Genomic DNA, 27,575 nt, shown 5'->3' with positions numbered 1-27,575 from the left:
GCCTCATGGGGCCCAGAGGCTCTCTCTGGTTTCAGCAGGCAGGGTCCAGCATTTCAGAGTCTCAGGGCAGCAGCATTATTGCCAGTGGGAGTTCCTCAGAAATCCTGCTTGTCCGGGAACAAAGCTTAGAAATGGTGACCTGCCACTAGGGACGAGGCAGAGACCACTGAGACATACCTGTGCATGGCACCGGCTCACACTGTATTTTAAATCCAGCATTTAAAAATGGTGATTCACTTTACAGACCCATTGTTTACTTTGTTGGGCCCAGTAGCATAATCAGAGAGAGAGCGACATTCAGACGTATTGGTAGCACATGGAATCTTACTTCGGCCGAGCCCCCCCGCCCCGCCCCTCGGGTGAAACCAAGGGGATGAGACCTCCTAGCCTGGCTGCTCCTCCAGATGAAATGGTGGCCACCAGTCTAGAAGGCGAGGAAAGGGAACGCCTGCTTTCCACAGAGAAGCGGCGTGGTGCCAAAGCGCCTCCTTGCCGGGAGTTCTCAGGTTGGCCCCTGGAGGGCAGCATCGGGCCAGGAATGGGAAGCCGGAGGGATTGCTTAGCACACTGGTCCCCAGCCGGCAGGCAGCAGACCCAGGGCCCAGCCCCGTTGGCAGCAAGCAGCTGCAGCAGGGAAAGCAGGAGGGGGCTGCCTTTGAGGGGAGGGAGGAGGCAAAGCCTTCTCCCCAGCCCTACCCCAGCCCTCCGGCAAGCAGGACACTCAGCAGCACACTGGCGCTGCGTTCTCCTTTCTCCTGCTGTTCTTGAGCAGGACGGAAACAGCAGGAGTCCTTTCTGGGTGGGGGCAGGGGCGGTTCCCACCCCACCCCTGTTTCTTCCTGTCTCTACTTCTCTCCTGAGCCCCTGTGCCAGAAAAGGTTTCAAGGGAAGAGAGGTGGGTGGCCACGAAAAGTGGCCACAAAAAGCCTCAGGTGGCCACGAAAAGCCTTGGTTTGTGCGTCCCTGGCTGGTGTCTGTGGAGGCCATAAATGCAGCACACAGAAGGCGCAGCAACGGGGGGAAGGGTGGGGGTGTCTGGCCGGGGTCTGCTGCGGCTTCTGCACGTGCCCCTGGTCTCTCCCCCCCCCCCCGCCGACAAAATGGAGGGAGCATGAGTGCGGCCTCCCCGTTGTGTCGGCCTCCTCCGGCCTCCTCCTTGTCTCGCCCTGCTGCGGAGTTTGCCCAGGAAGGGAAGGCAGGGTGTCACAGGGACTCTTCTCTTCCTTTCGGCCCAGCGGAAGTCAAGCAGATGGCGAAGAAAGCGGCCTCGGGGCTGCTGGGCCTCCCTGCCCAGTACCCCCCCAGCGAGTGGACCTCGGAGAGCGAGGCCGAGAGCGCCAAGGAAGCCTCCGGCGGCTGCAACAACAAGGAGCACCTCAAGTCTGGCTGGCGGAAGGCGGAGGCGGGAAGGCCCTGGGCGGGGCGCGGGCTCGGAGACCACAAGCCCACCTGGGCCAGCGAGGAAGAGGAGAGCGACCTCCTGGAGGCGGCCCTGAAGAGATTTGTGGGAGCCGAGAAGCCAAGTGAGAGCCAGAGAACACTCCGGGGTGCTGCAGCTCCCATTGTCCCCAGCCGTAGGAAGCCGCCCTATACTGAGTCAGGCCCTTGGTCCATCTCGCTCAGTCTTGTCTTCCCAGACTGGCAGGGGATACTCCAAGGCTGCAGGCAGGAGTCTCTCTCAGCCCGATCTTGGAGATGCTGCCAGGAAGGGAACTGGGAACTTCAGATGCTCTTCCCAGAGCGGCTCCATTCTCTGAGGGGAATATCTTACGTTGCTCACACATCAAGTCTCTCATTCATATGCAACCAGGGTGGACCCTGCTTAGCAAAGGGGACCAGCCATGCTTTCCTCCCACAAGACCAGCTCTTCTCCCAAAGTGCCCAAAGGCATGATGGGAGTTTTAGTCCCATCACCTCCGGAGGCCCACAGTGGCGAGATGCCTCTATAGAGGATCTCACGCGGTGGAGGAAGGCAAGCCGGGCTCATGGCAGAGAGAGCATACATTGCCTCTTTGGCCAAGCAGGGTCCTCCTTGGTTTGTGTTTGGATGGGAGACAACATGGGATCTTGCCCTGAGGGGATGGGGCCATAGCGCAGTGGAAGAGCTTGGAGGTCCCCGGTTCACTCCCTGGCCGCATCTCCAGGTAGCTCAGGACGGCCCGCACTGACTGGCAGCGGCTCTCCCAGGTTCCCGGCGGGAGTCACTTGCGCCTTCTGCGTGGAAAGCAAATGCCCTCCCACTGCGCTCTGGCCCCACCCCCGAAGGAGAAGATCTTACCGTGCCCCATCCAAATGCAAACCAAGATGGGCCCTGCTTAGCCAAAGGGGCCATTCGTGCTCATGACCCCAAGACCAGTTCTCCTCCCGAATGGGATTTTGAAGGGCCCTGCAAGACAGGCGCCCAGCAAGGGCCGAGTGGGTGGCCTGGTTGACCACGTCTGAGCCCCCACTGTGGTCCTTGGTGCCCAGGGGTTGCTGCTGCCTGCTCGGGTGGGAAGTGAACTGGAACTTAGCTTTACGGGGACATCATTTATCAGGCAGGGATCTCACTTCCGTTTCTTCCCATCTCCACTCCCCCCCCCTCCCCCAAAAAAGACAGATGTCCCTGGCTTCCTGGAACGAGCATTTAATTTGATGAAGGGCCACGGGGCCCCTTTGGGTTTCCACTGCCATGCACTGATCTGTTTGTCGTTATTATTTATTCATTCGCTCATTTTATTTATTTATCTATATGCTGCTGGTGAGCCAAGCTGCTCAGAGACAGCGTTTTGCTTTGCCCGGGAATGTCTGGCCTGCCTTCCTTCCTTGTGTTTCATCATCTTGTAAATTGTCCGCAGGCCGGAGTGGCCCCTTTCCAGCCTCTGAGGTGCAGATTGAGTGTGGGGTGGCCTTGCACAGGAGCCCAGCCGTTTCTGTCGTCGCAGAGGACTTGTGCGGAGTAAGGATACCCCCGTTTACCTTGGCTAGCTTGCTTGCTTGAAGGCATTTATCCCTCCAAACCAGCCGATTCAGCCTTGCCTGGTGGCTTCCTCAGAACTTTCGGTATGCAATGGACAGCTAAACGAAATCGCATAGAGGCACCTTTTAATGTGGCGATTCTCTTTTATTGAGCAGGGGCAGAGTAACTGGCCCGATCCACCCCCAGCACAGCATCCCTCCAGTGACTGTTGCTGGTCTCTATCTGATGTTTCTTTTTAGATTGTGAGCCCTTTGGGGACAGGGATCCCTCTTATTTGCTTGTTATTTGGGGACAGGGATCCCTCTTATTTGCTTGTTATTTCTCTTTGTAAACCGCCCTGAGCCATTTTTGGAAGGGCGGTATAGAAATCGAATAAATAAATAAAATATACAGGACGCTGAGCTCCCATATTCTGCCAAACCACTCTTTAACAGCGGATTTCCGCCCCCTTTCCCATGTTTAGAAATCATTAATTTTGCTGCCATTAAGAGTAAACCAATTAATTCTTCGTGAATCCTTCCTGGGCACTGGCGAGGAAATACAAGCGCCAAACGTGACCAGATCTGGTTGTATGAATCGCCCAGTAGCGCAGTGTTTCAAAACGTTATTGGGGAGAGGCCAGGGATGACCCTGCCGTTCTGATGTCCGTGTCTGGTCCCTCCAGGGGCAGCCAGAAGGCCTGTATTGCTCGCCGTCTTCCTCTCTTGACGTGTCCGAGGAGTTCTTCACCCCAGATCCAGACTTCTTCTTCTGCTCTCCCGTTCCTCAGGAGGATTTAGCACTAGAGGTCAGCAGGGGCAGTGTGGCATTGCCTGCGTTCGTTGTGGGTGCCGCGCTTGTTTGGAGTTGGCCAGGGAGGATTTCAGACAGAGTCCAGCACAGTGTCCCCTCTAACAGGGATTCCCAGATGCTGTGGACTACAACTCCCAGAATCCCTAAGCAAAAGCCCTTGCAGCTGGGGATTCTGAGTTGTAGTCAACAGCACCTGGGAATCCCTGGGAGAGGGAACACTGGTCCAGCATCATTTTCTCTCTGCAGAGCTTAAGTGCTGAAGAAGAGGAGGAGGAGAACTTGAGAATAACCCATGACATCGGTGAGCTGGAAGAAGGCTTGGAAGTCACCCAAGAAATCTGCGGGCGGAAAGAATTCCCCGTGGACGCACAGAAAGGTCAGTGGGTTTTTTGCCCAGGGAATGCCAGTACGCACACCCCACTCTGTCCGGTATTGATTAGCTGGCAACATTTTATTATTTAGTTAGTTAGTTTTTTAATTCGATGTCTATACCGCCCTTCCAAAAATGGCTCAGGGCGGTTTACACAGAGAAATAAAAAATCAATAAGATGGCTCCCTGTCCCCAAAGGGCTCACAGTCTAAAAAGAAGCATAAGACAGACACCAGCAACAGTCACTGGAGGGATGTTGTGCTGGGGGTGGATCGGGCCAGTTACTCTTCCACTGCTAAATAAAAGAGAATCACCACGTTGAAAGGTGCCTCTTTGCCAAGTTAGCAGGGGTTAACATGCCACCTTCAGCCTCAAAGGCATGATGCCTCCAAATCCCAGTTGTAGGGGAGCAACAGCAGGAGAGAGGGCATGCACAGACCTCTTGCCTGTGGGCTTCCTAGAGGCATCTGGTGGGCCACTGTGGGAAACAGGAGGCTGGACTGGATGGGCCTCCTTGGGCCTGATCCAGCAGGGCTGTCCTTACGTTCTTATGCCCACCGTGATGGGTCTCTGGAAGGAAGGCCTGTCTTTGGGTCCTTGGGGGTGCAGTGTGTGGCAGCTCCCAGAATCCTTTGGGGGAGCGGCATGAGCGTCACGCAGGTACAACGTGGATACAAGCAGAGCTCTGCCCTCTGTGTATCTCTGCCATCTGCTGCCGTCTCTGCAGCCCCAGGAGCGGGGAGAAGCCCATTTGAAATTCCCTACACAGAGGTCTCTCTCAGATGAAGTCCGGTGGAGGCTCTTGAAGCCGCTTCCCCATCTTCCAGCGGGCACGGCTCCTCCCCCCTGCCGTGCCATGCTTAGAAAAATCTTTCAGGTCCGTGACAAGCCATTGCTGAGTCAACAACCGGGCACATTTGACTGCAGTGCTGGTGGGAGATGGAATGAGATTTTCATGCTTCATATTCCCATTTCCGTGTCCCCCCGGGGGCGGGAAAGGTGCTCTCTGTACAGCTGTTTCAACCCTGGGTTTGATTCGCTGAGGACTGTAAATATTGCAACAGCCTCTGGGAACCTGGGGTGCAGTTATGGGGAGGGAGAGAGAGAGAAAGAGAGAGAGGAAAGACCTCTTTAAAATCACATTTGTCTTTGCAGGCTGCTGAAAGCAAGAGCCACAGAGACATAAAATCTATATAATCAAGCCATAATAGCCTGTTCAATAACTTATACCATCTCCCTCCTCCTCCTCCTCCTTCTTCTTCTTTTTCACACAAAGCTCAATTCTCGAGCACGTTTTGCTGTTTGTATTCAGGAGGGAAGCCATCTCTCTGCAGCATGGAAGCGAAGCATTTCCACGGCGCTGCACCAGGAGGGGATCTGTTTACACCTGCAGCCAGGTAGAAAGCTTCCTTCTGTCGGCTTACCACTTCAGACATAAATTAGGTTGCATTCACCACCCCTTGTTGTTGACCCTGCTAGACCACCAAATGCCCAGATAAGCTGCCAGATGTGCGTGTGTGTTTAAATGGAGATCTGTGCACTCCCTCGGAAAGCACCCTCACTGCAGGCCTGTTCAGTGGGGGAAGAGGCTGCTTTTCCAGTGGGAAGAGTGGAAAATTCCGCCATCTAGCTCAGGATTGTTGACACAGACTGGCAGCAGCTTCTCTAAGGTTGCAGGCAGGAGTCTCTCCCAGCCCGGGTGAGCATAGGAACATAGGAAGCTGCCTTATACTGAGTCAGACCACTGATCTATCTCGCTCAGTATTGTCTTCCCAGACTGGCAGCGGCTTCTCCAAGGTTTCAGGCAGGAATCTCTCTCAGCCGCATCTTGGAGAAGCTGCTGCCAGGGAGGGAACTGGGAACCTTCTGCTCTTCCCAGAGCGGCCCCATCTCATTAAGGGGGAATATCTTCCAGTGCTCCTACATTGAGTCTCCCATTCATATGCAACCAGGCTGGACCCTGCTTAGCTAAGGGGACAAGTCATGCTTTCTACCATCAGGCCAGCTCTCCTCTCGTTCAATGGGCCCTGCCCAACCCAGCCCAGCCCAACCCAGAGACAGCATCCATCTGACTCAGCCAAAGGCCACTTTTGAATGTCTCTCCTGGCCCCTGATAAATGGCGTTTCGGCTCCTCGCTGGCTTCCCTGAAATGGAGCTTCTCATCTAAACACTCCTTGGGTAGCAGCCTCTTCCCAAGGGAATCCGTTCACCCCAGATGCTTGTTCTCTCTCTCTCCAGCAGACCCGGAGCCGTGCAAGGCCGGAGACCTGAAGAGGTGCTGCCAGCAGAGTTCAGAGAGGAGGGCATGTAAGGGACCCCCTCCGTCCCCTAGGGCGGCTTCAGAGGGACCCCTGAGCTGCCATGGGGCTGGCCCTAGGGATGGGAGCCAGGGCAGAGCAGTGGGCGGAGGGAGGATCAGCCGAGATGAAAGGAACCCCCGGCTGGGCTGGGCCGACTTCAAAGCAGCCGCGAGCTGTGGAGGCATTAATTTCACAAGAGAACAGGCTTGCCTGGGCGATGTTCTCCAGCACATCTTAAGCCCTGGGGGACTGCCGCTCTCTCGGAGTGTGGAGGGCAAATGAGGACAAGGGATCAAAGCGTTTGCAGAGGGGCCCACCCCCCTTTTTTGATGACCCCCAGTCTTAAAGAGGCTTGCAATGTTGGGGGTTGTTCATGTTGACCCCCAGCGGCTAATCAGCAGAGCTCAAAGGAAGGCACCTGTTAGGTGTTGCAGCTCTTTAGAGAAGACACTCGGAGATTCTTGCAGAAGGAATAGGAAATATTTATTGGTGAAGTGCACTTTTGGATAGGAAAGAGCTAACCCTGATCTGTAGAACGACAAAATGAATAGGTAGGGGGAAATGGCTTGGCTAGCAAGCCAGAGGCTGCCGGTTCGAATCCCCGCTGGTATGTTTCCCAGACTGTGGGAAATGCCTATATCGGGCAGCAGCGATACAGGAAGATGCTGAAAGGCATCATCATCTCATCCTGTGCGGGAGGAGGCCATGGTCAACCCCTCCTGTGTTCTACCCAAGACAACCACAGGGCTCGGCGGTTGCCACGAGTCGACCCCGACTCGGCGGCACACTTGACTTGACTCACACTTGACTTTACTAGGGAGAGAGAGAGAGATGTTTCCATCTGCTCTGTAAGAGGAAAGGAAGGGATTCTGACCCGCAACAGGAAATACCTGAAGAGTCATATCAGGAGTGATAGAGCAGAGACAGGTAGAACAGCTAGGGAGACCCTGACTCATGCCCCTAGTGGTCATTCGGATAGTTGGTGCAAAAGGTTGAGGCGCTAGAAGTCCAGCTCCAGAGAAAGACCGTCTCCAGCACCTGCCTGCCTGTCAGTCTCTGTCCCAGAGTGGCTTTCACCTGGATCCATTCCTTGGAAATGTTCCCTTTCGCTCCTTCCCCCACCCCGTCCCTCTGGCTCTCCTCCCCATCCTGTCCTGGCAGCCTCACACTTGAGGGAAGAGGATGGGGAGGAGATGGTTCTTGGGCAGCATCCTTACCCACCCCACCCACCCCGGGCTAGATCTGGCCATTTTCCCTGGAGGACCAGTTGCTGGGGGAGGCAGGGGAGAGCCTGGGGCCACTGGAGGAAGGGGAATCTCGGGACGGAGAGGCCCTTTGGCGATCCTGACCACCAGCAGAGTGCCTCCGTTGTGTGTTCCTGTCGGTTTAGGTCGCTTCCGGATATCCGGGACTTGTCCAGCATCTCCTGCGAGGACTCCTGTAAGCAAACGGCCTGCAAGACACCCAAAAGTGCCCTCTCGCCGGCGGACGCCAGCACCCCCGTCAGCCCAGGTAGCTTTTAAAGCCCTTTCACTTGCATCGGAGTGGAGTGGAGTGGAAGGGAATGCGTTCACAAACCGGCCAGATTTACCCCAAAGTCCCTGCGAGGGATTGGGGAGCAGTTCACACACCATTCGGGTTTTTCACTGTGTGATTGGTATCCGGGGTTTTAACAAATCCACTATTTGTGTCAGTTTTGGGGGATAACTTTGGGTTCGCAGTCTAGCCTCCCCGTAAAGTCACAGCAAAGCCTGCTGTGTGCCCAAGTCCCCTCGAGGTGTTTTCCACTCACCCTAGGCCAGGGGTGTCAAACTGAGGCCCTCCAGATGTTGCTGGCCTACAACTCCCATCATCCCTGGCTACTGGCCATGGTGACTGGGGATGATGGGAGTTGTAGGCCAACAACAGCTGGAGGGCCACAGTTTGACACCCCTGGCCTAGGCGAATAAGGAAAGGGCTTGCCGGAATATAGGGGACGGGACCCCCAATGCAACTCCCCCCCCCACTTAGGTGTTTAAAACCCTTTTGCCATGGGATTAAGAAGTAGGGGCAGGAGGGATTTTGTACTTCAGAATCGGCTCCCGCCCCCCTCACCACAGTTCCTCCCCCCCCCCGTCCCTCCATCTTTCCAGGTTCCAAGCTGTCCTCGACGGTCACGAAATACAAGGACTTCTGCGTCATGACGATCGACACCACCAGCTGGAGCAGCCAGGAGGCCTCCCCCCGGGGACTCAGCACCTTCCCCACAGCCTGCGAGAAGGGGACCGGCATGGAGATGCCCCCTGGCCTCCAGCAGCCATTGGCCGGGCTCTCCGAACCCGTAAGTCGCGGCCTGGCACATCCCCGGCGCCAGGGTGCCCAGAGACGGCATCACCATGGCATCTCGCCTAGGATATTGGGAGGTGGAGTTGTTGAAGGCATTCTTGGCTGGTCCCAGGCGGCAGCCGCCCCCTGCTTCCTGTTCTGTGTTCCTTGTTAAGGGGACCAAGAGGATTTATTTGTTTATTACATTTTCTGTCCCGCTCTTCCTCCAAGGAGCCCAGAGCGGTGTATGACATACTTCAGTTTCTCCTCACAACAACCCTGTGAAGTAGGTGAGGCTGAGAGAGAAGCGACTGGCCCAGAGTCACCCAGCTAGTCTCATGGCTGAATGGGGATTTGAACTCGGGTCTCCCCGGTCCTAGTCCGGCACTCTCGCCACTACAGGCTGGAAGCCTCTCCCTCTACAATATTTATTTATTTGTGCAGCATGGTGTAGTGGTTAGAGTGCTGGAAGGTGGAAGGCAGGAATCTCTCTCCGCCCTATCTTCTGCCAAGCCAAAGGAAATGACGGCTGTGTTACTGTGCAATCTGGAAAGCGCCCAGCTGTCCGGTCTGGGTTCCCTGCTGGAGGACCCTGCCGGCATCCCAGTCTTCTCACCCCGCCTCGGATCTAGGGGCCCAACTCGGTTCCTCCAGCAGTGTTCCCTCTCACAGAGATTCCCAGATGTGTTTGACTACAACTCCCAGAATCCCCCAGCCAAAGCCCTTGCAGCTGGGGATTCTGAGAGTTGTAGTCCACCACCTCTGGGAATCCCCCTGCAGCTGCTCCTGGGCAGCCACTCCCAGTCTTCCCAGCCAATGGCCAGGCTTGAGGGGCGTGGCCGTCCAGCAACAGCTAAAGAGAAGGGCTTGTGGGACTCCAGGGGCATCTCTCCTTTTAACCTACCTCACAGGGTTGTTGTGAGGGGAAAAATAATCATGTACACTGCTCTGAGCTCCTTGGAGGAAGAGCAGGATATAAATATCATCATAATTAGTAAGAATTAATAATGAATAACCTGCAGCATTTATGCTCCTCAGAGGGTCTTCTTGGAGCCCACCACCCAGCCACTCCTGCCAAGGAGTCAGACCGTATCTGGGAGCGCGTTTCTGGCCGCCCGGCAAGGTAGCGTGCGTGCAGCCGGAGTGGTCTGCGCCTGGGGTTTGGCCAAGAGGGGTTGCGGCAGGCGAGGCTGGGCGGGGATCTCTCGGCCGCCCTTGGCCGCTGAAAATGGTTCTTTCCGTGCTCAGTTGGCCCTGAGCAGCTGGAGCTGGAAGCCCACGAGCTGGTGGAGAGGACGCTGCAAGCGAGCCGAGGGGATTCCAGCCTCTGGGCCCAAGAGACGTCGGACCCGGGAGAAGAGACGCAAAGGTACAAGGCAAGCTGGCGAGAGGCGTGGCCTGGGCGCTCTCCCGATTAACCTCTGCAATGCATCTGCTAAGCGTCAGCATGGCGCCGTTCACGTTTCGGATGCCCCGTCTTGGATGTTATTGTTGCGATTCAGTATGTCCATTGCAAAGAAGTCGCTGTCTTTTCCGTTGTAGATTCTGGGGGTTGTTTTCAATCCGATCCCGCCAAGCCGAAGCATTTTACCACAGTTGTAGCGGGTAATCTGGAAAGCGCCCAGGAGATCCGCCCAGGATCTCTTCCCACCGTGCCCTGATCATTCCAGGAGCTTTGAGCTCAGAATACCTACTGCTGTGGCGGAATGGTGGTGTTGGCCGGCTGGAAGTTAAAGAGGGAACCCAGCTTTGCACTTCAGTGCACTTCAGAGTTGTTCAGTGAACACCAATGAAATCCCGTCAGATCTGGCCGGAGGCCGCCAGGTCTGTTGGGCACCGTGCTCATGGATTTTGGTGACTGGCAGAGACTCCTGCCTGAAACCTTGGAGAAACCACTGCCCATCAGTGTAGACAGGAGTGATCTAGATGGAACAAGGGTCTGACTCAGTAAAAGGCAGCCTCCTCTTGTGTTTCTAGCCCTGTGTTTCCATACACCTGTGTGTCACATTCACACAGCAGAGGAGAGCTGGTCTTGTGGTAGCAAGCATGACTTGTCCCTTAGCTAAGCAGGGTCTGCCCTGGTTGCATTTGAATGGGAGACTAGAAGTGTGAGCACTAGAAGATATTCCCCCACAAGGGATGGAGCTGCTCTGGAAAGAGTTGAAGGTTCCACGTTCCCTCCCTGGCAGCATCTCCAAGATAGGGCTGAGAGAGACTCCTGCCTGCAACCTTGAAGAAGCTGCTGCCAGTCTGTGAAGACAATACTGAGTTAGATAGACCAATGGTCTGACTCAGGATATGGCAGCTTCCTATGTCCCTACCTACAGTAGCTCTTAGGCATGCGCTCAAAAAATATCTGAAGCAGCCATTTACAAGGCTGAAAGGGATGTCCTTTCATCTTCGCTGCCAAGCAGCAGCCGGAAATCCACCCAGTGGTAGAGTTGCCATGCCCCCACCCCCCGGAATTTGAGGTTTCACTCAGATTCTAATCATCTCCCCCAGATTGCTTAGCCCACCCAGATTCGCCCGGATTTCAGCTTTCATTAAAAAAACCCAAAAAAATACAGCTAAGCTCCAGCCCTTGTAGAAGCGGAGTTCTGGGAGCAAAACGTGCAGTCACTCTTCTGCTCCGAAATTATTTTCCAGCCAATTTCCATCATCTGCAAATGGTCTCCTCAGCTGGAGCGGCCTCAAAGGCGCCTCTGCCCCCTGAAGCTGAGCCTGCTGCCCGTGCCCTCCCCACTAACCCTCCGTTCTGTGCAGGGCTCATTCCTCCCTGGACCACGTTTTGGAAGGAATTCTTGACAGCCGTGACCTTCCCGAAGAGGAGCCGGGCCCTGCCAGCAGGTGAGCAGGCTGGCTGACGTCTCCTTGTGGGGTTGGGGATAGGCCGACGACAGGGAGTGAGCATCTGAGCAGAGAGCAGACAGACAAAGGTTCTTGGCAGAGGCGCTCTTCCCCCTGGGCTTGGGGGGAGGGAGAGAGAGGCAGAAGCACCCAGTAACTGGGGGGGGGGATGCGTCTTGGGCCCCTGTGTGACCACCATCCTTCCTCCTTTGCTAGCTATTTACTTATTTATTTTGGATCTTTGAATACCACCCACTACCGTAGTCTCTAGGCGGTTGACGACCTGCTGACTCGGGTAGAGGGTTATGTCATCGTCCCCGTACACACACACCCATGGTTGGCCTTCTCCAGGGTTTGCAAATCAGGTTCAGGTGGGGTGGCATTACCTGTGACCCTGGCCTACCTTTGCTGAGGTTTGCTGCTCTAAGGTAAAGTGATGCCGTCGAGTCGGTGTCGACTCCTGGCGGCCACAGAGCCCTGTGGTTGTCTTTGGTAGAATACAGGAGGGGTTTCCCATTGCCTCCTCCCACGCAGTATGAGATGATGCCTTTCAGCACCTTCCTATATTGCTCCTGCCTGATATAGGTGTTTCTGGGAAACATCCCAGCGGGGATTCGAACCGGCAACCTCTGGCTTGCTAGTCAAGTCATTTCCCTGCTGCATCATTAGGTGGCTGACAGCTATTATTAAGCATTTTTGTTGGCCGTATTTCTAAAAATTGCAGCAGTCGGCCACATTTGTCCCCGCAAATCAACAAGTTTGGAGGGCCCCGTGACGTTGAGACGTCACCGGCCAAGGGTGTGTCTAGCAAGTGCTTGGAAAACCTGCACGTTCGTCTTTGTAGAATGCCTTTTTGGCTGCCACAATTGCGAAGATTTGCAAAACGTTATCCATGTCGGGACAATCCCCGTCAGGCCATAGTTTCACTTGTGCAGTTGAGGATGTATTTGGCAAAACAGGGCAGGAGAACTGGTCTTGCAGAAGCAAGCATGAATTGCCACCTCTGCTAAGCAGGGTCTGCCTTGGTTTGTATTTGGATGGGTGACTGAGCCCTGTAAGGCATTCCCTGTGGGGGATGGAGCCATAGCACAGTGGAAGACTCCCTTCTTAGCATGCAGAAGGGTACCAGGTTCCATCCCAGGTAGGGCTGGGAGAGACCCCTGCCTGCAACCTTGGGAGACGCCGCTGCCAGTCAGTGTAGACAATACTGAGCTAGATGGACCAAGGGTCCGACTCAGTATATGGCAGCTGCCTAAGTTCCTAAAATCCACTCACTATTCCCATCATCCATATTTTTAGTGCTTCCTCTGCCTGTCACATCTATGAAAACTGCAAGGATGCCTCAAAATTTGTCCACCATCGGCTTGAATGCTCAGTTGCGATGAAGCTGGATGTATTCCTGGCTTCGGGAAAGGAGGGCTCAATCATGCCGAAAATCCACTTCCCCAAGTAGTTGAGGACTCCTTTAACTAGGAAAACATGCTGTTGCTCGTACTTTGAATGCAGTTTGATTGTGATAGACATCCTTCTCTGTTCCCGAAGGGAGCCAGTCCGTACGCACTGCAGAAACGTTGAGATGGCGGGGAGAGAGGAGGAGGAGGAGGAGAGCAGCGCCGGAGAACCTGAAGCCCGTGCCAGAAATGCCGAAGGTCTTTCTTGATCCATAAAAGAAACACTGAACTGTGCCTTGTTCTTAAGTGTTTTGTGTCGAACTCCAGACCCTCCAAATTGTTTCGTTGTTTAAATCATGCCGAACCGTGTCTAGGAAAATCCAGGTTTTAGTGATGCCGGTTTCTATAACGGTTTGCAGAAAAGATACACCCCGCCCTGCCCCCCTTCCCTCTTTGATGCGCGTCAGGCCACGATCCAAAGAGCCACACCACCATTTCTGTCTACCCAGCGGTGGGGGTGGGGGTCTCCGCGCTCGCCATTTCCCAGACAGCAGCTCCACCCATATGCCAGGCCATCCAGTCCACTAATTTTGGAGTGGGGGAGATCTGCCCCACTGCTGGGGGGTCTGACAGGCCTGCCGAGCTGTGAGCACTCCGAGCTAGGAGAGAGGAAAGCCTCTTGTCTGTTGCACAGTGCTGGATGCGTTGGCAGGATTCCGGCTTGCTTTTCTCCACCGCTGGAGAGCGGTGGATTCCAGCCACTCACTCCGAAGGCGAGCAGGGCTGCTGCGTAATCGGGCGTGTGGGTGCCATTTAACTGGCTGGAGCGTGTCTTCTGGCGCCCCCTCCAGATGACATCTGGGCGTTCTCAGGATCTCTTCCTTGACCTGGGCAAAGGGGGCAGGGTGCATGTGTGTGTCATTTTGCAGTCCCGCAGTGATTCCACGCCAACGACCCCCTGCCCACGAGAGCTTTTCTCCTGACGTGACTGTGGATGTCGGTCCCACCTTTGTCCTGGCATTTATTCCCTCCTCAGCCGCAGCTCCAGGAGGCCAGAAGCCCAGTCTGTGGCAGCGGCTGCCATGGCCAACTCCATTCAGGTAACACTCGTCTTTGTCCGGGTCTTGGATGCTTTTCCTGGGCGCTTTCCAGATTAAACCCTTATCACAGTGTCACTACGGATCTGCCAAGTGTGCTTCTGTACTTCCTGGGTGGTGACACTGCACAGTCCCTTGCACGGACAGCTGGGTGCCGTTCACATTTCGGACACCTTGTTTCGGATTTGATCGCTGCGATTTAGTGCTAGAACCCTGTATGTCCGTTGCAAAAAAATAGCTGTATTTCCCCATGGGTGGGTTCCGCAAGACTGCTCCCCCTGCTGGTGGCTTTGCGCAACAGCTTTTATTTACAGTTTCAATGCGCTCCGTCCAACGCCGCAGCATTTCACCGCTGTTGAGCAGGTAATCTGGAAAGCACCCTGGCATGTTCTTGAGCTCTACCTTCACCCCTTGCCCTCCTGCCCACAAGTCCAGCAGGGGAAGCCCCACCAGTGGGACTAACAAAGATCGGGTCTCCCCTCCAGAAAGATAGTGACGGAACGGCAGGTTGGATCCTCTAGTGCACCTCAGCTGCAGAAAGGTGGCCAGCCTCCGTGCATGGCACGGATGGGGCTTTTCCTCCCGCCCCCTGCCCTGGGCAAGGCTTCTAGCAGAGCGGAGGGTGCAGTCCACCCCCCTGCCTGCAGGGGTTTACATTGATGGGGATCTCCTGAGTGTGAATTGGGGCCAAGAGGCCTCCAATAAGGCCGGGGGGGGGAACCTCTTGCGAGTTAAAGATCGGTGGGTTGGGGTCAGTGTTCCCTCTAACAGGGATTCCCAGATGGGGGAAAAAGCGTCTCCAGGGTGCTTCCCAGATTAACTCTTTCTACAGTGTCACTACGGATCTGCAACATGTGCCTCCGTATTGCCTTTGCACCAACACCGTAGTCCCTGTGCTGTCTGCAAGCTGCCGTTCACATTTCCGATGCTTCCTTTTGGGTTTTATGGGTTTCTTTTTAGAGTGTGAGCCCTTTGGGGACAGGGAGCCATCTTATTTATTAGATCTCTGTGTAAACCACCCTGAGCCATTTTTGGAAGGGCGGTATAGAAATTGAATGAATGACAGACAGCCATGAAGGCACCACTGAGAGACCTTAAAGGCCAAGCTGAAGACAGAGCATCCTGGAGAGAATCTATCTAGGTCAGGTCTGCTCAACTTTGGCCCTAGAGCTGTTTTTATTTTTATTGTTTAATTATTCATTTATTGGATCACAACTCCCATAATCCCCAACCACAGTGGCCCATAGCCAGTAGGCCAACATCTGCAGGAGGGCCAAAGTTGAACAGCCCTGATCTGGGTGGTTGCTAAGAGTTGATACTGATTCGACGGCACTTAATCAATCAGTCAGTCATTGGTATATTATTGTAATTATTCAATTGATTGATTAAGTGCCGTCAAGTCGGTGTCAACAACATCGTGCCAGCGTGGTGTAGTGGTTAGAGTGCTGGACTAGGACTGGGGAGACCCGAGTTCAAATCCTCATTCAGCCATGAAACTAGCTGGGGTGACTCTGGGCCAGTCACTTCTTTCTCAGCCTGACCTACTTCACAGGGTTGTTGTGAAAGAGAAACTCAAGCTGTGCTCTGGGCTCCTCCTTGGAGGAAGAGCGGGATATAAATGTAAAATCATCATCATCATCATCTGAGAACCTCTGTTAGAGGGAACACTGATTAGTCCCTGTAAGGAAGCAGCAAGGAGCAGCAGCCAAGCAAGATCTCCCTATAGCGGGCTGTGGGTGCTGTGCTGGGGCTGGATGCAGTCTGGACTCGCAATAATCTCCACTTGCAAAATTGATTATTGATTATTTATTTAAAATATTTACACTGCTCCAGACGGCTCACAGTAATAACAGATACAAGATACCTCTTTGCCCAGTTAGCAAATCAGACAGGCGCACACTGGGAAGATTGGCCGTAGGCACCACCCGTAGCTACTACGCGCTTCTGGGACACTAGGACCCGCGAGGCACCCGTAGCCTCTGACGTCACCTGTCATGCCCTTCCTCAGGCCCTGTAAGGGCCCCCACGTCCCGCCACTCACGCGCATGCCCAGTAGCTCCCGGTAGAAGCGTGCCGTCTGCGCTCGGTCGCCGACTTTGAACACGAAGTGCAGTGCACGCCGGCCCCCCATGGTTCGCACGGGACTTTCTCCACCCTCGCAAGCCCACGCACTCGCTGGAAATCAGCGCAGTCTCTCTCGGCGCGCACTTATGACGACATCGCCGTGTGCCGCCAGAGCCTTCAGCACCATAAAGAATGGCTTCTTTCCATCCTAGAGCGACGCACTCTGGAACAGGCATTTCCTTCAGATGATGACCTACAACTCCCCTAATCCCTGGTTATTGGCCGCTGTGGCTGGGGATTTCGGGAGTTGTAGTCCAAAAACAGCTGGGGTGGGTGGGCTAAATTGCACCGGCCTGAACTGTAATGACACGCCTCCAGCGGTCGCTTAGCAACCAAAGAACAAGCCGGGCGTGCCGGCGACGTCCCCCGGGCGTGACGCTAGTCTCCCTCAGCCAATAGCACCGCTGTACTCTTGTCTCTCTGGTCGGCACGCAGGGCCGTTGCTATGAGCAACGGTGGGAGCTGCGCGGCTTCGACGGAAGTCCGGCCCGTCTCGTGCCGGTAGCCAAGATGGCGGCATGGTCTCCGCGGCAGCTGAGGCCTTCCTGCCCGGGGGCGCCGGCAGGCGGGGGGTGCGCGCCCCGCGGAGGAGCCCCGTCCGCGCCCCTCCCTCGCTGGCCGAGCCTGCCCCCTCGCCACCTCTCCCCGCGCTGACGAGAGGCTTCTCCGGAGCAGAAACCTGCGAAAGGTCAGCCTCTCCCAACAGCGTGACTCTTCTGTCGCCCCCTAGAAGAGGCCAGCGACCTTTGTTGCGGGGCGTTAAAGGGGGGTGGTGTGTCTGTGTGGGGGGGGGGGTGTTCCTTGCTGAGGATTCCCCGGGCGGCCGCTTTGCCGGGGGAGAGCAGAGCCAGCGGGTTTCCTAGCCAAGGTGCAGCGGCAGCCTCTGCCTACAATTCCCAGGGTGCTCCTGTGGGGGGTGGGTGGGGGGGGGGACAGGCTGGCGCAGCTTCAGGTTCAGTAGGCAGGGGTGGAGGGAGGGAGCCTTTCAGGCCAGGCTGTTCCCCGCTGCTGGTCCAGGCTGCAGTGCCTGCTTGTCAGGACTCAAGTCGTGCCCCCCACGCACCCCCCGCCCCGATCTTGTGGCTTGGAGCATGCACAGACCTCTTGCCTGTGGGCTCCCCAGAGGCATTGGGTGGGCCACTGTGTGCTGGGCTCGATGGGCCTCCTTGGGCCTGATCCAGCAGGGCTGCCTTACCTTCTGAAGCATAAACAGACAGACAGAAGAACTTAGTCCCGGGTGGAAAAACCCTCCCCAAACCCTCTCATTTTAAAAGAGACACACCAGGGCAAAGCAAACCCCCCCAATGCCGCCCAAACATCTGGCAAAACTCAGTCTGTCGAACTCTACAAATCGGCGGCTACATTTACACGAACAAGACAGGGGTGGCCTTCTAAAAACCTAAGGGGGAGACCAGCACTGCTCCTGAGAACCCGGCTGCTCCCAATCGGCTCACAGCTGCACCCGATTCCTGACATTTGGGGGCTCGTTTGCCAGCCTCGCACTACTTGGCCTGTGAGCGGCCCCTCTGGGTCCCCTCGACAGCTGGGCAGTGTGCACCCTTGTCCGGAGTCCAGCTTTCGAGGAGGCCGGCTTGAGGCACCCTCCAGCACCTTAGAGCGACGCCAAGAGAGGAGAGACTTTCCACCTTTCGAATACTGCTCCACAGGTCCGAGAACACAGGTGAGAAATCAAGTCCCTCCTAGACATTCCTGGCACGTGACTGGTTGGTTCCCGGGTAGTCTGCGGGTGGCAAGGCTTGGGGAGAGTTGGCCGGCCATCCCTGGGGGCCGTGCAGTACCAGGGGACCCCGGCCCACGAGTTGCAAGCAATTTGTTGGGTGCTCATCCCCACTTGGTCGGAAACTGCCAGTGGCACCAGGGGTCGGCTGACCGGTTCTCCCGTGTCCGAGTCCATCGCGGGAGGGAACACGGTGCAGTGAGGCCGGCAGCAGAGAGGCTGTGGTGCTCAGGTGCACCGAGTAGGTTGGTCGCCGTAAGACCGGAACGAGAGGGCAATGGGCTCCTGTGTATCGAAGCGCAAAGAGACGTCTTGCACCCCGTTGCAGAGGATTCTTAAGGCTTGGAATCAGTATGGGGGAAATCGAGCTCAGGAAGAGCAGGATGACTAGGTCTTGCCGTGATCAATGGCAGTGCTCTATGCCCTGTCAGGAGTAGTACTGTGGCTGTCAGAAGGCTCATATGCTTACCAAACAATTTTGCCATTGTTGTTCTGCTCAAGAGCTGGTACCATTGTGGAGCATCACTACGCACAAAGGCACTCCCTGAGGACTCTGATTCAGAGGAAGGGGTGATTGCATTTTGCTAAAATCATGATGCCTGTGTTCGGTTTCTAAGCTCAGCAGCTACTTGCTGCTTCAACAGAGAGGAAAGGGGGGGGGGGAGCCAGGGGAAAAGCACTTTAACGTGCCCTGTTGAAATGCAGGCAGGATGGAACTCCTGAAAGAAAGGTGTCTCTTGTGGATCTCTCCTGTTGCTACTCTGTCTCATTGCCACTGTCACCCCTATGCTGCTAGATGGGGGTGGAGTCATGGCGCTTTTGCAAGCTCCGATTCCAAGTCAGGAGGAGATTGAGTTTTGTGTCCGTGCTCTGCTGGCTCAAGCTGCCCGCTCAGCTCTGCTGCCCAGCAACAGGGGACATCAGGGCTCCTCCTGTGCTGCTACCTCGACTGTTAAGAAAACTTGCAGACATTCTTGGGTAGCTTCTCCCTCTTGGGAACAAAGGTTGCTTTCTTTCCCTTCTTCCTTCCTTCAACTGCTTGCAGTTGGGGAGAAGAGGAGAAAAAGAGGGGGGGGGGGAGTAGTGGAAGAAAGGAATGTGCAGTGTCTTAACAATTTTGGTTGGGAAATGATAAAAAGGTTGAATGGCACTTGTAAGCTAACAGAGAGAAGGTAAGCTGAATTACAGACTGTTTTGTGAAAGACTGTAATAACTTTTGCCCTGTTTGAGTTACTTTGCTCACTGAGTTTTATGGCTAAATGATTGTGTGCCCTAAATATGTTTAGTTGTTATAAAATAGGGGTGTGCAATTTGGATTTTCGGTGATTTGGTTCGGGACCCGAACCGAATCACCCCTGTTCTGTTTTGTGCCCGAATATGGGCCACCCGAATCCCCCTTGATTCGGTTCGGATTCTGATTTAATCCGAATCCAAATCGATTTGGGGGGGGGAAAGGGGCCCAGGGGCAAAATATTGGGGTGGGGTGGTAGTGCCCAATGGGTGGAAGCTACCACCCCAATTTCAGGGGGATTGGGCAAAGGACTGATTTTGGGGGAATTTCTGAAGTTTTTGTGTCTTTGGGGCAGAAAGTGGGGCCTGGGGCAGAATAGTGGGGTGGGGTGGTAGTGTCTAATGGGTGGAGGCTACCACCCCAATTTAAGGGGGATTGGACAAAGGGCTGATTTTTTGGGAATTTTTGAAGTTTTTGTGTCTTTGGGGCAATTTGGGGGCAGAAAGTGGATCTGCCCCAAAAGAGTGGGGTGGGGTGGTAGTGCCTATTGGGTGGAGGCTACCACCCGTCCCCAATTTCACCCGTCCCCTCAGAGGTTTTTCTGAAGGGATGTTATTCCCTTATTTTCTGAGGTGTGAATTCTCATTCTATGATAGCAAATGAGATTTTTTTCAATTAAACAACTCCCATGACCCCACTTTCACTTTTTCACACTCTCATTTACTAAGAATATGATGAATGGATCAATCTAGCACACTGCACCTTATGAAGAAAAACCTCAGAAATTCACCAAAATTCAGCCCTCTGCCCAATCACTCTGAAATTGGGGATGGGTGGTAGACTCCACCCATTAGGCACTATCTACCAGCCCACCCCACTCTTTTGGGGCAGATCCACTTTCTGCCCCCAATCTGTCCCAAAGACACCAAAACTTCAAAAATTCCAAAAAAATCAGCCCTCTGCCCAATCCCCCTGAAATTGGGGTGGTAGCCTCCACCCATTAGGCACTACCACCCCACACCATTCTTTTGGGGCAGATCCACTTTCTGCCCCCAAATTGCCCCAAAGACACCAAAACTTCAAAAATTCCCAAAAAATCAGCCCTTTGTCCAATCCCTCTTAAATTGGGGTGGTAGCCTCCACCCATTAGACACTACCACCCCACCCCACTATTCTGCCCCAAAGACACGAAAACTTCAGAAATTCCCCAAAAATCAGCCCTTTGCCCAATCCCCCTGAAATTGGGGTGGTAGCCTGCACCCATTAGGCACTACCACCCCAACCTACTCTTTTTGCCCAGATACCATGCTATGCCCCCAAACTGCCCCAAAGTTACTAAAACTTCAAAAATTCCCAAAAAATCAGCCCTTTGTCCAATCCCCCTTAAATTGGGGTGGTAGCCTCCACCCATTGGGCACTACCACCCCACCCCACTCTTCTGCCACGGGCCCCACTTTCTGCCCCAATCTGCCCCAAAGACACGGAAACTTCAAAAATTCCCCAAAAATCGTTCATGAGCTGAATCACCCGAATTTTTCGGCCCTGAAATTCGGGTGATTCGGCTCGGCCCCGAAAAATATCGGGGGGCATCGGGGGTGATTCGGTTCGGCCCCGAATCACCCGAAATTGCTCGTTTCGGGCACAGATCGATCTGTGCCCGAAATTTTTTGCACATCCCTATTATAAAATCCTCTGTGATTCTGAAGAACAAAAGGTGTAGATTTACAGGCTACTTGAAAATGGATGTTTTCTGTTCTGTAAGCCTTAAACATGTTAAAACCACAGCATTGTTTTGTTCACACGAGAATGTAGTGTGACTGTGTGTATTAAAGCCTTATGTTAATGCCAGGGGTGATGTGTGTGTGTTTTGAGCGGGAGCCCAGAGAGGCTCCAGTGAAGATTTTGTTCCTGAAAACTTTATTCCTGTTTCGTCCTGTGCAGGATTCCTCCTTTTGTTGAAATGCAGTGAGCTGGGGCCAAAAACCCCACCATCTCTGTGCAGATGGGACTTTTGTTGTGTTTGTGAATATGTAGAACTTGCTCTGATATCAGCATTCAGTTACTGTGTATCACTTGAGAAATTGGTTGTGGCCTGAGCGGCGGAGGGAACTTTCGGCAGGCCCAACTGGCCAACTGGGATGATGCTGAGGTTTTCCTTCTTTGCAGGTCCTCCCAATGTCAAATTGATGGTGTTGTCTCTGTCATTCCGATTCAGTTGTGTTTTGCCAAATGTTATTTTCCACTGTATTGCTGACTTTTGTGGAACTACAAGCCTGTGATACTTTCTTGAGCTCAAGGGAGACTGTATATGGGACAGCTTTGTGTGAGTGTATCGATGCACCCAGCAGGGATATCTCCTTGGCAAGAGAGAAAGGGGGGGCTCTTAGGTTCCTCTAACTTTGTTTAAGTTTCTCTGTATAGACCAGGGCTGCACAACTCAAATGCCCTAGTGGGCCGGAACCATCCACAATGTGGAGTGCAGGGGCCGAGATCCAGTCTTTAGCACATTATGACATTCAAACTTAAATGATTATACTAGTTACTTGTGCATCTATCCCCCCGTCACTGGACCCATAGTTTTAGCCAAGGATAGTGGTCAGAGAATAGGTGCTGTCCTTGTGCTCAATGGGTGGGGCCTCTAGAGTGCCTGCCAGCCCCAAACAAATGCCAAGTCCTCTCCCCTCCCTAAACTGTTGTTGCTTTCAGGCTGCAATGCTAGGCATGCTTACATGGGAGTAAGCCTCACTGGGCACATCATGGAGCATATTTCTGCGAACGCATGCACAGGATGGCGCTGTAGGCACTTTCCAGCTCTGGTGTTGCTGCAGGATCCCTGAGGGGCCAGTGAAATCGTCTCTGCGGGCCGAATCCGGCCCCCGGGCCTTATGTTGTGCAGGCCTGGTATAGACTGTACATGGGAAAGTGTCTCCAACATGGAGTCGGTCGAATTCAGGGAGCCCAAACTGGAAATTCTCCCCTCGCCTGTTTCTTCCAACTACAGTAGAACAGCAGTTTGTTATTGTGGGTGAGAAGAAAAAGGGATTTAAAGTCAAATAGTCAAATGAAGTTATTGTTTTATATTTCTGCAGTATCTAGGCAATACTTCTGCTAACTGATCTTGATGTAAACTAAGAGAATTGTCAAATGGTCTATGGCTTAAGTTTTACATTTGTCTCACCGCCAGCCCTGCCTTTGCCTTCACAGTAGTTGAACCTTCAAATTCCAGAACCCAGATGGAAGATTTGAAGAAATGAGAAATTTTGGTTTTATCACTCCTGCAAGTGGCAGGGAGTTCCAAAGTACTGGTTTGCAATTCACCTTAGAAACTTCCCAGCTAAAGGGGATTAGTCTTTTTGTGTGTGCAATTAGATGGCTGACTCCCTCACACATGACCAACTATTATGTGACTTTGGTGGGGAATCCTGGGGTTTCCATGGCTACTACTTTTGTTCTTAATCCAGCTACTTTGCTTTCTTTTGAGCCTACAGAAGACCAAGAACATGATTGCTTGCAAGCTGTGGACTGCATCTATGCCAAGCCGTCCTGACCTTAAAGATGAACCTCTCCAAAATGCAGACATTGATCTGTACACAGATGGAGGCAGCTTCATGTAAGATGGACAATGTAAGCTGGCTACAGAGTAGTGACTGACCATGAAGTTCTGGTGGTGAAATCTCTTTCTCCAGGTATCTCAGCAGAGCTTGCAGAGCTCATCACCTTCAAGGTAATTTTTACACAACACATGGGGCCACTTGGAAAGGAAGAAGATTTTTAACAGTGGGAAACAAGGAAGTAAAGTATGGGGCACAGATATCAGAACTCTAGACTGCTGTTACACTACTAGAAGAGGTTGCAGTCATCCATAGCAGAGGCCACCAGAGGGAAATGACCCAGTGACAAAGGGTAATTGGATGGCAGATGCTGCAGCTAAAACCGCTGCTCCCTCTATTCCTGTTTCCATGCCTCTTTGATTCCTGTGCTCACTATCTTGGCACAACCCCCCACATATTCAGAAAAAGGACATTGACTTTGCACCACAGCAGGGGGCGCATTTAGAAGAGGATGGCTGGTGAAGAACAGCAGGTGGATCTGGAATTCTTCCAGAACCAATCCTTAGGTTTTTCCTTGTCAATACAAAGACACTTTTGTGCCTCTTGGATGTACCCTTTTGCAGAACATGTGGCAACCGCCTGTGTAATTTGTGTAGTAAACAATCCTACTTTACCAAGGTATAGTATCTCACTGGACATGCCAAGTCAGGTAACGCCCAAGCTGTGGGTTGACAGAGGGCAGGGATTGACTTGTCCTGTGTGGGCTATCTTTTTCCTTGTCTGGAAAGGTTGTTTTCACTTTACAGAAATGTCAAACCTAAACTTGTATCCATCAGTGACTTGTTAATTATCGTGTTTCCCCCAAAATAAGACAGTGTCTTATATTAATTTTAGCTCAAAAAAATGCACTAGGGCAATTAGCGGTACATCAGAAATTACTGCTAGGTCTTACTTTCGGGGAAACAGGGTATGAGGCTGAAGACGGAGAGCTGGAACATTATTTGCACGTGGCTTAGATGGGGATGGTGAAGATCCCCAAGGCTAGATGTTACTGACGGATCATCCTTTTATGGAGAATCAAGTCAGGTACACTGGACGGAGATCGAATGCCCTGACAGAAGTCCGTGAGTATGTTGGCAGCCAACACAGTGTACTGGTTAGAGTGTTGAACTGGAACCGGGGAGACCCGGGTTCAGGTCCTCATTCGACCAAGACACTTGCAGTCACTTCTCTCACAACCTGGCCTGGCCTGCCTCAAAGGGTTGTCATGAGGCTACATGGAAACCAGACTTTGTCAGCAGTCACCCACTTGTGTTGCCAGGGACCTGATCCCAGGACGCTATCCCTACCCAGGGGAGGGTATTGTTGGTAACTCACTTGCCTATCTTTCTCCCAAGTAAGCAGGTGTGCAACCAACTGTGTCTTGAACTATCTTTCCAAGAAGGACTGGTCTTCTCCAGATCTGTATGTGACCTGGAACAATGGTCAAGTGCGAGGGAAGGAGTACCTGGTCCTGGATTCTTCCATCCAATTGTCAAGGAAGTCCCCAGAGGACAACTCTGACCTGGAGCAGGCTGGGATGCCCGCCGTCAACAGCAGTTGCCTGAGGAGGGTCCCCGTTTGCGTTTCCAGTCTAGGCCAATGGTGATGGAACGTCCATCGGCAGCCCTGTCCTGTGTTCAAGGAAGAGGCCCTGATGCAAGTTTCCTGTTCCTGCTCCTCCTGCGTCCCAGAGTGCTGTGGGTGAAGATTTGACGCCAGATACCTGAGGAGTGCCTGATGGCTAACATGCTACCCAAATATCCAACTGCCCCTGGATTATTTGCTATCTCAAGAAGCTACTAAGGGGGGTGGGAGTTGATTTGTTGATTTGCTCCACTTCCTTGTGGTGACGATGTGCTGCTATTATTGCGGAACTCAGACTGGTGGGTACTGTGGGGGAGATCAGAAGATGCCTACATCCTGTGCCAATCATCTTACTGTCCTACCCAAGGCACCTTACCCAAGTCTGCACCTTTCTCCAACTTGAAAGTTCTTTTGTGCCCTACGGACATTATTTGAGACTTCTTAGGCCTGTTCTGGATGTGAGAAAACTGGCTAGCTAAAGTTAATTTCCTGAGCACCTATATACTTGTTATCTGATGTGACTGTAAGTATACCTGATTCCAAAATGATACTCTTTATCATTGCCATTGCTTTCCATGAGCTAATAATCCATTAATCACCGGAGGCCCTTGGCTCCATTAAGCTCTCTGCACAATCATTCCTGGAATTGGAATGTCAGACACAGAAAGGAATGTGGCAGGTATTTCTGGTGAAATGGAATTGGCTTGGAACGCGGCTGTACATGCTATTGATGTTGTGTATGCATTCTCGACAATTTTGGGACTGATTATGATTGAAAAAATGTATGATAGTTTTGATACTGGCCTTATGTGGTGTGTTGGGAAATGTTAACAGCAAGATTCAGAGAACCACCAGAGGGTTTTATCTGTTATAGACAGAACAAAACCAAAGCCCATACTTATGTGGTTTGGATAAAAGAGCTAACCCATGGTTAGTATGGGTCCTGAAATCAGGCTTTCCAGGTTCAGATTCTTAGATAAACACCCCAGGACACCCATGTAGGGACAGACGTTCTACCTAAATTGCCAAAGAAGGTTATCTCAGGAGATACAGTGGGTATTGAAAAGAATCACCCCCTTTGATAGACCTTAAATTCTGGTTCCCTTACATCCTGAAATGAAAACACAAAGAAAATTCCCTTCACCAGCTGTACTTATCCAATGCAACCTATAACATCCAACTGAAAAACATCACAATTACAGTCCAGAACAAGTGTCAGAAATAAAAAACAAGAATTACTGAGATTGAAAAAGGATCACCCCCCCAGTGTCAATATTTTGTTGAACCACCTTTTGCTTTAATAACAGCCTTGAGTCTGCTGGGATACTTCTCTATCAACCTTGCACATCTAGACGGAGCAATATTTGCCCACTCCTCCATACAGAACTGTTCAAGTTCGGTCACATTGGATGGTAGGTGTTGGTGGACTGCTATCTTCAAATCTCCCCACAGATTTTCTATGGGATTTAGGTCTGGGCTCTGACTGGGCCACATGAGGACGTTCACTTTTTTCTCCTTCAGCCACTGTGTGGTCAATTTTGCTGTGTGCTTTGGATCGTTGTCATGTTGAAAGGTGAATCTTCTGCCCATCCTCAACTGTCTGGCAGAGGGTAGCAGGTTTTCTTCCAGAATCTGACGGTATTTTGCCCCATCCATTTTTCCTTCTACCCTAACGAGAGCCCCAGTCCCTGAGGCAGAGAAACACCCCCACAACAGGATGCTGCCACCTCCATGCTTCACTGTAGGTATGGTGTGTTGTGGAAAAAATGTGGCTTGTTTGGGAGGGTCGCAAGGAGAAAGCCACTTCTCAAGAAAGGCCACATTAAAGCTCGTTTGAGCTTTGCCAGAAGGCACCTTGAAGATTCTGATGCCAAATGGAAAAAGGTCTTATGGTCAGATGAGACCAAGATTGAACTATTTGGCCTCAACACCAAACAGTACACCTGGCGTAAATCCAACGCAGCTCACCATCCACAACACACCATACCTACAGTGAAGCATGGAGGTGGCAGCATCCTGTTGTGGGGGTGTTTCTCTGCCTCAGGGACTGGGGCTCTCGTTAGGGTAGAAGGAAAAATGGATGGGGCAAAATACCGTCAGATTCTGGAAGAAAACCTGCTACCCGCTGCCAGACAGTTGAGGATGGGCAGAAGATTCACCTTTCAACATGACAACGATCCGAAGCACACAGCAAAATTGACCACACAGTGGCTGAAGGAGAAAAAAGTGAACGTCCTCATGTGGATTCTTGTTTTTTATTTCTGACACTTTTTCTGGACTGTAATTGTGGTGTTTTTCAGTTGGATGTTATAGGTTGCATTGGATAAGTACAGCTGGTGAAGGGAATTTTCTTTGTGTTTTCATTTCAGGATGTAAGGGAACCAGAATTTAAGGTCTATCAAAGGGGGTGATTCTTTTCAATACCCACTGTAGACTTAGTATGGTAAAGATTCCTGGATATGTGTTTGGTGGAGCAGTGTTGGTCATGCTTGTTACTGTATGCTGTTGTATTTTGATTTCCATAATGATGTCTATGGGTAATACACGGAGCATGCCAAAGCCAACGCCTGAGGTAGCGCAATATCTTCATGAGTGTGATAGTGAGGCTTGAAAAAGGAGCATGTGGTAGCACTTTTTGGCCTCAAGGGGGGAATGTTACCTGTGAATCTAAGCATTTCATATTGATCTATATGTATTGATCCTAGGGTATATAGTTAATGGAGAACTGAGCTCTTGCTACACCATTTGGATGGTAGCTGAAGAGAGCAAGAGTCCCCTCCATCTTGTATTCCTGAATGTATGTCAGTGGGAAAGAATCTGCTTAGTATGCTTTGGTTTTCATACTCTGTGCCTTGCAGACCTTGTAACTTGCAACATAGTATGTATTCTCTATGCCTTGCTTTGTTCTAGCCTACTGGTCAGGAGAGGTGATGATGCTGGTATCTGAACTGCCTCCTCGAAAGCTGCATAAGCACTCCTTTAACAATGGTAGTATTGTAAGCCTGTTGGCCTAATATGGAGTTGTCTGGCCCGACTACCTGGCTGGCTTGTTGTGAATGATGATGTATTCAGATGTATCAATTGTTGTATAAAAGCTTTGGACGGACACCATCTTAGGTCCGTCTTGTCTTTGGGAGCTATCCCCTAGACGGCCACTTTGTTAACGCTGCAGAATTCAATAAAGTATCTTTGAACTATAAAGTTTTCTCCTCCTTGGTACATACAAAATTGGCTATCGTCTACC

The 27,575-nt window shown here is 52.5% G+C and overlaps 1 protein-coding gene and 1 long non-coding RNA gene across 10 annotated transcripts in view; both read left to right on the top strand.

Annotated features, from left to right (window-relative positions):
• Window positions 1–13,258, top strand: part of TEX14 (testis expressed 14, intercellular bridge forming factor) — a 34,712-nt gene extending 21,454 nt beyond the window's left edge. For 5 of the 9 annotated variants that reach the window (XM_053275092.1, XM_053275091.1, XM_053275093.1 and 2 more), the window contains exons 17-28: window positions 1,236–1,523; window positions 2,838–2,938; window positions 3,624–3,746; window positions 3,998–4,127; window positions 5,398–5,518; window positions 6,361–6,429; window positions 7,813–7,934; window positions 8,555–8,742; window positions 9,765–9,849; window positions 9,975–10,095; window positions 11,490–11,573; window positions 13,116–13,258. In XM_053275092.1, the coding sequence (XP_053131067.1) occupies window positions 1,236–1,523; window positions 2,838–2,938; window positions 3,624–3,746; window positions 3,998–4,127; window positions 5,398–5,518; window positions 6,361–6,429; window positions 7,813–7,934; window positions 8,555–8,742; window positions 9,765–9,849; window positions 9,975–10,095; window positions 11,490–11,573; window positions 13,116–13,233 (1,550 nt within the window). In that variant the 3' untranslated portion in view covers window positions 13,234–13,258. Of the gene's footprint in view, window positions 1–1,235; window positions 1,524–2,837; window positions 2,939–3,623; window positions 3,747–3,997; window positions 4,128–5,397; window positions 5,519–6,360; window positions 6,430–7,812; window positions 7,935–8,554; window positions 8,743–9,764; window positions 9,850–9,974; window positions 10,103–11,489; window positions 11,574–13,115 lie in introns of all 9 variants that reach the window. The other 4 variants (XM_053275089.1, XM_053275088.1, XM_053275087.1 and 1 more) reach the window with 4 other exon arrangements.
• Window positions 13,259–14,288: 1,030 nt separating this feature from the next.
• On the top strand, window positions 14,289–25,128 carry LOC128336017 (uncharacterized). Its single transcript, XR_008311812.1, has 2 exons — window positions 14,289–16,873; window positions 22,643–25,128. It is a non-coding gene; the product is annotated as an uncharacterized LOC128336017 (long non-coding RNA).
• The last annotated feature ends 2,447 nt before the right edge of the window (window positions 25,129–27,575 follow it).

The sequence above is a fragment of the Hemicordylus capensis genome, chromosome 12, assembly GCF_027244095.1.
Source record: "Hemicordylus capensis ecotype Gifberg chromosome 12, rHemCap1.1.pri, whole genome shotgun sequence".
In the NCBI taxonomy this organism is placed as follows: domain Eukaryota; kingdom Metazoa; phylum Chordata; class Lepidosauria; order Squamata; family Cordylidae; genus Hemicordylus; species Hemicordylus capensis.
This window is presented reverse-complemented; position numbering and strand designations above follow the sequence as displayed.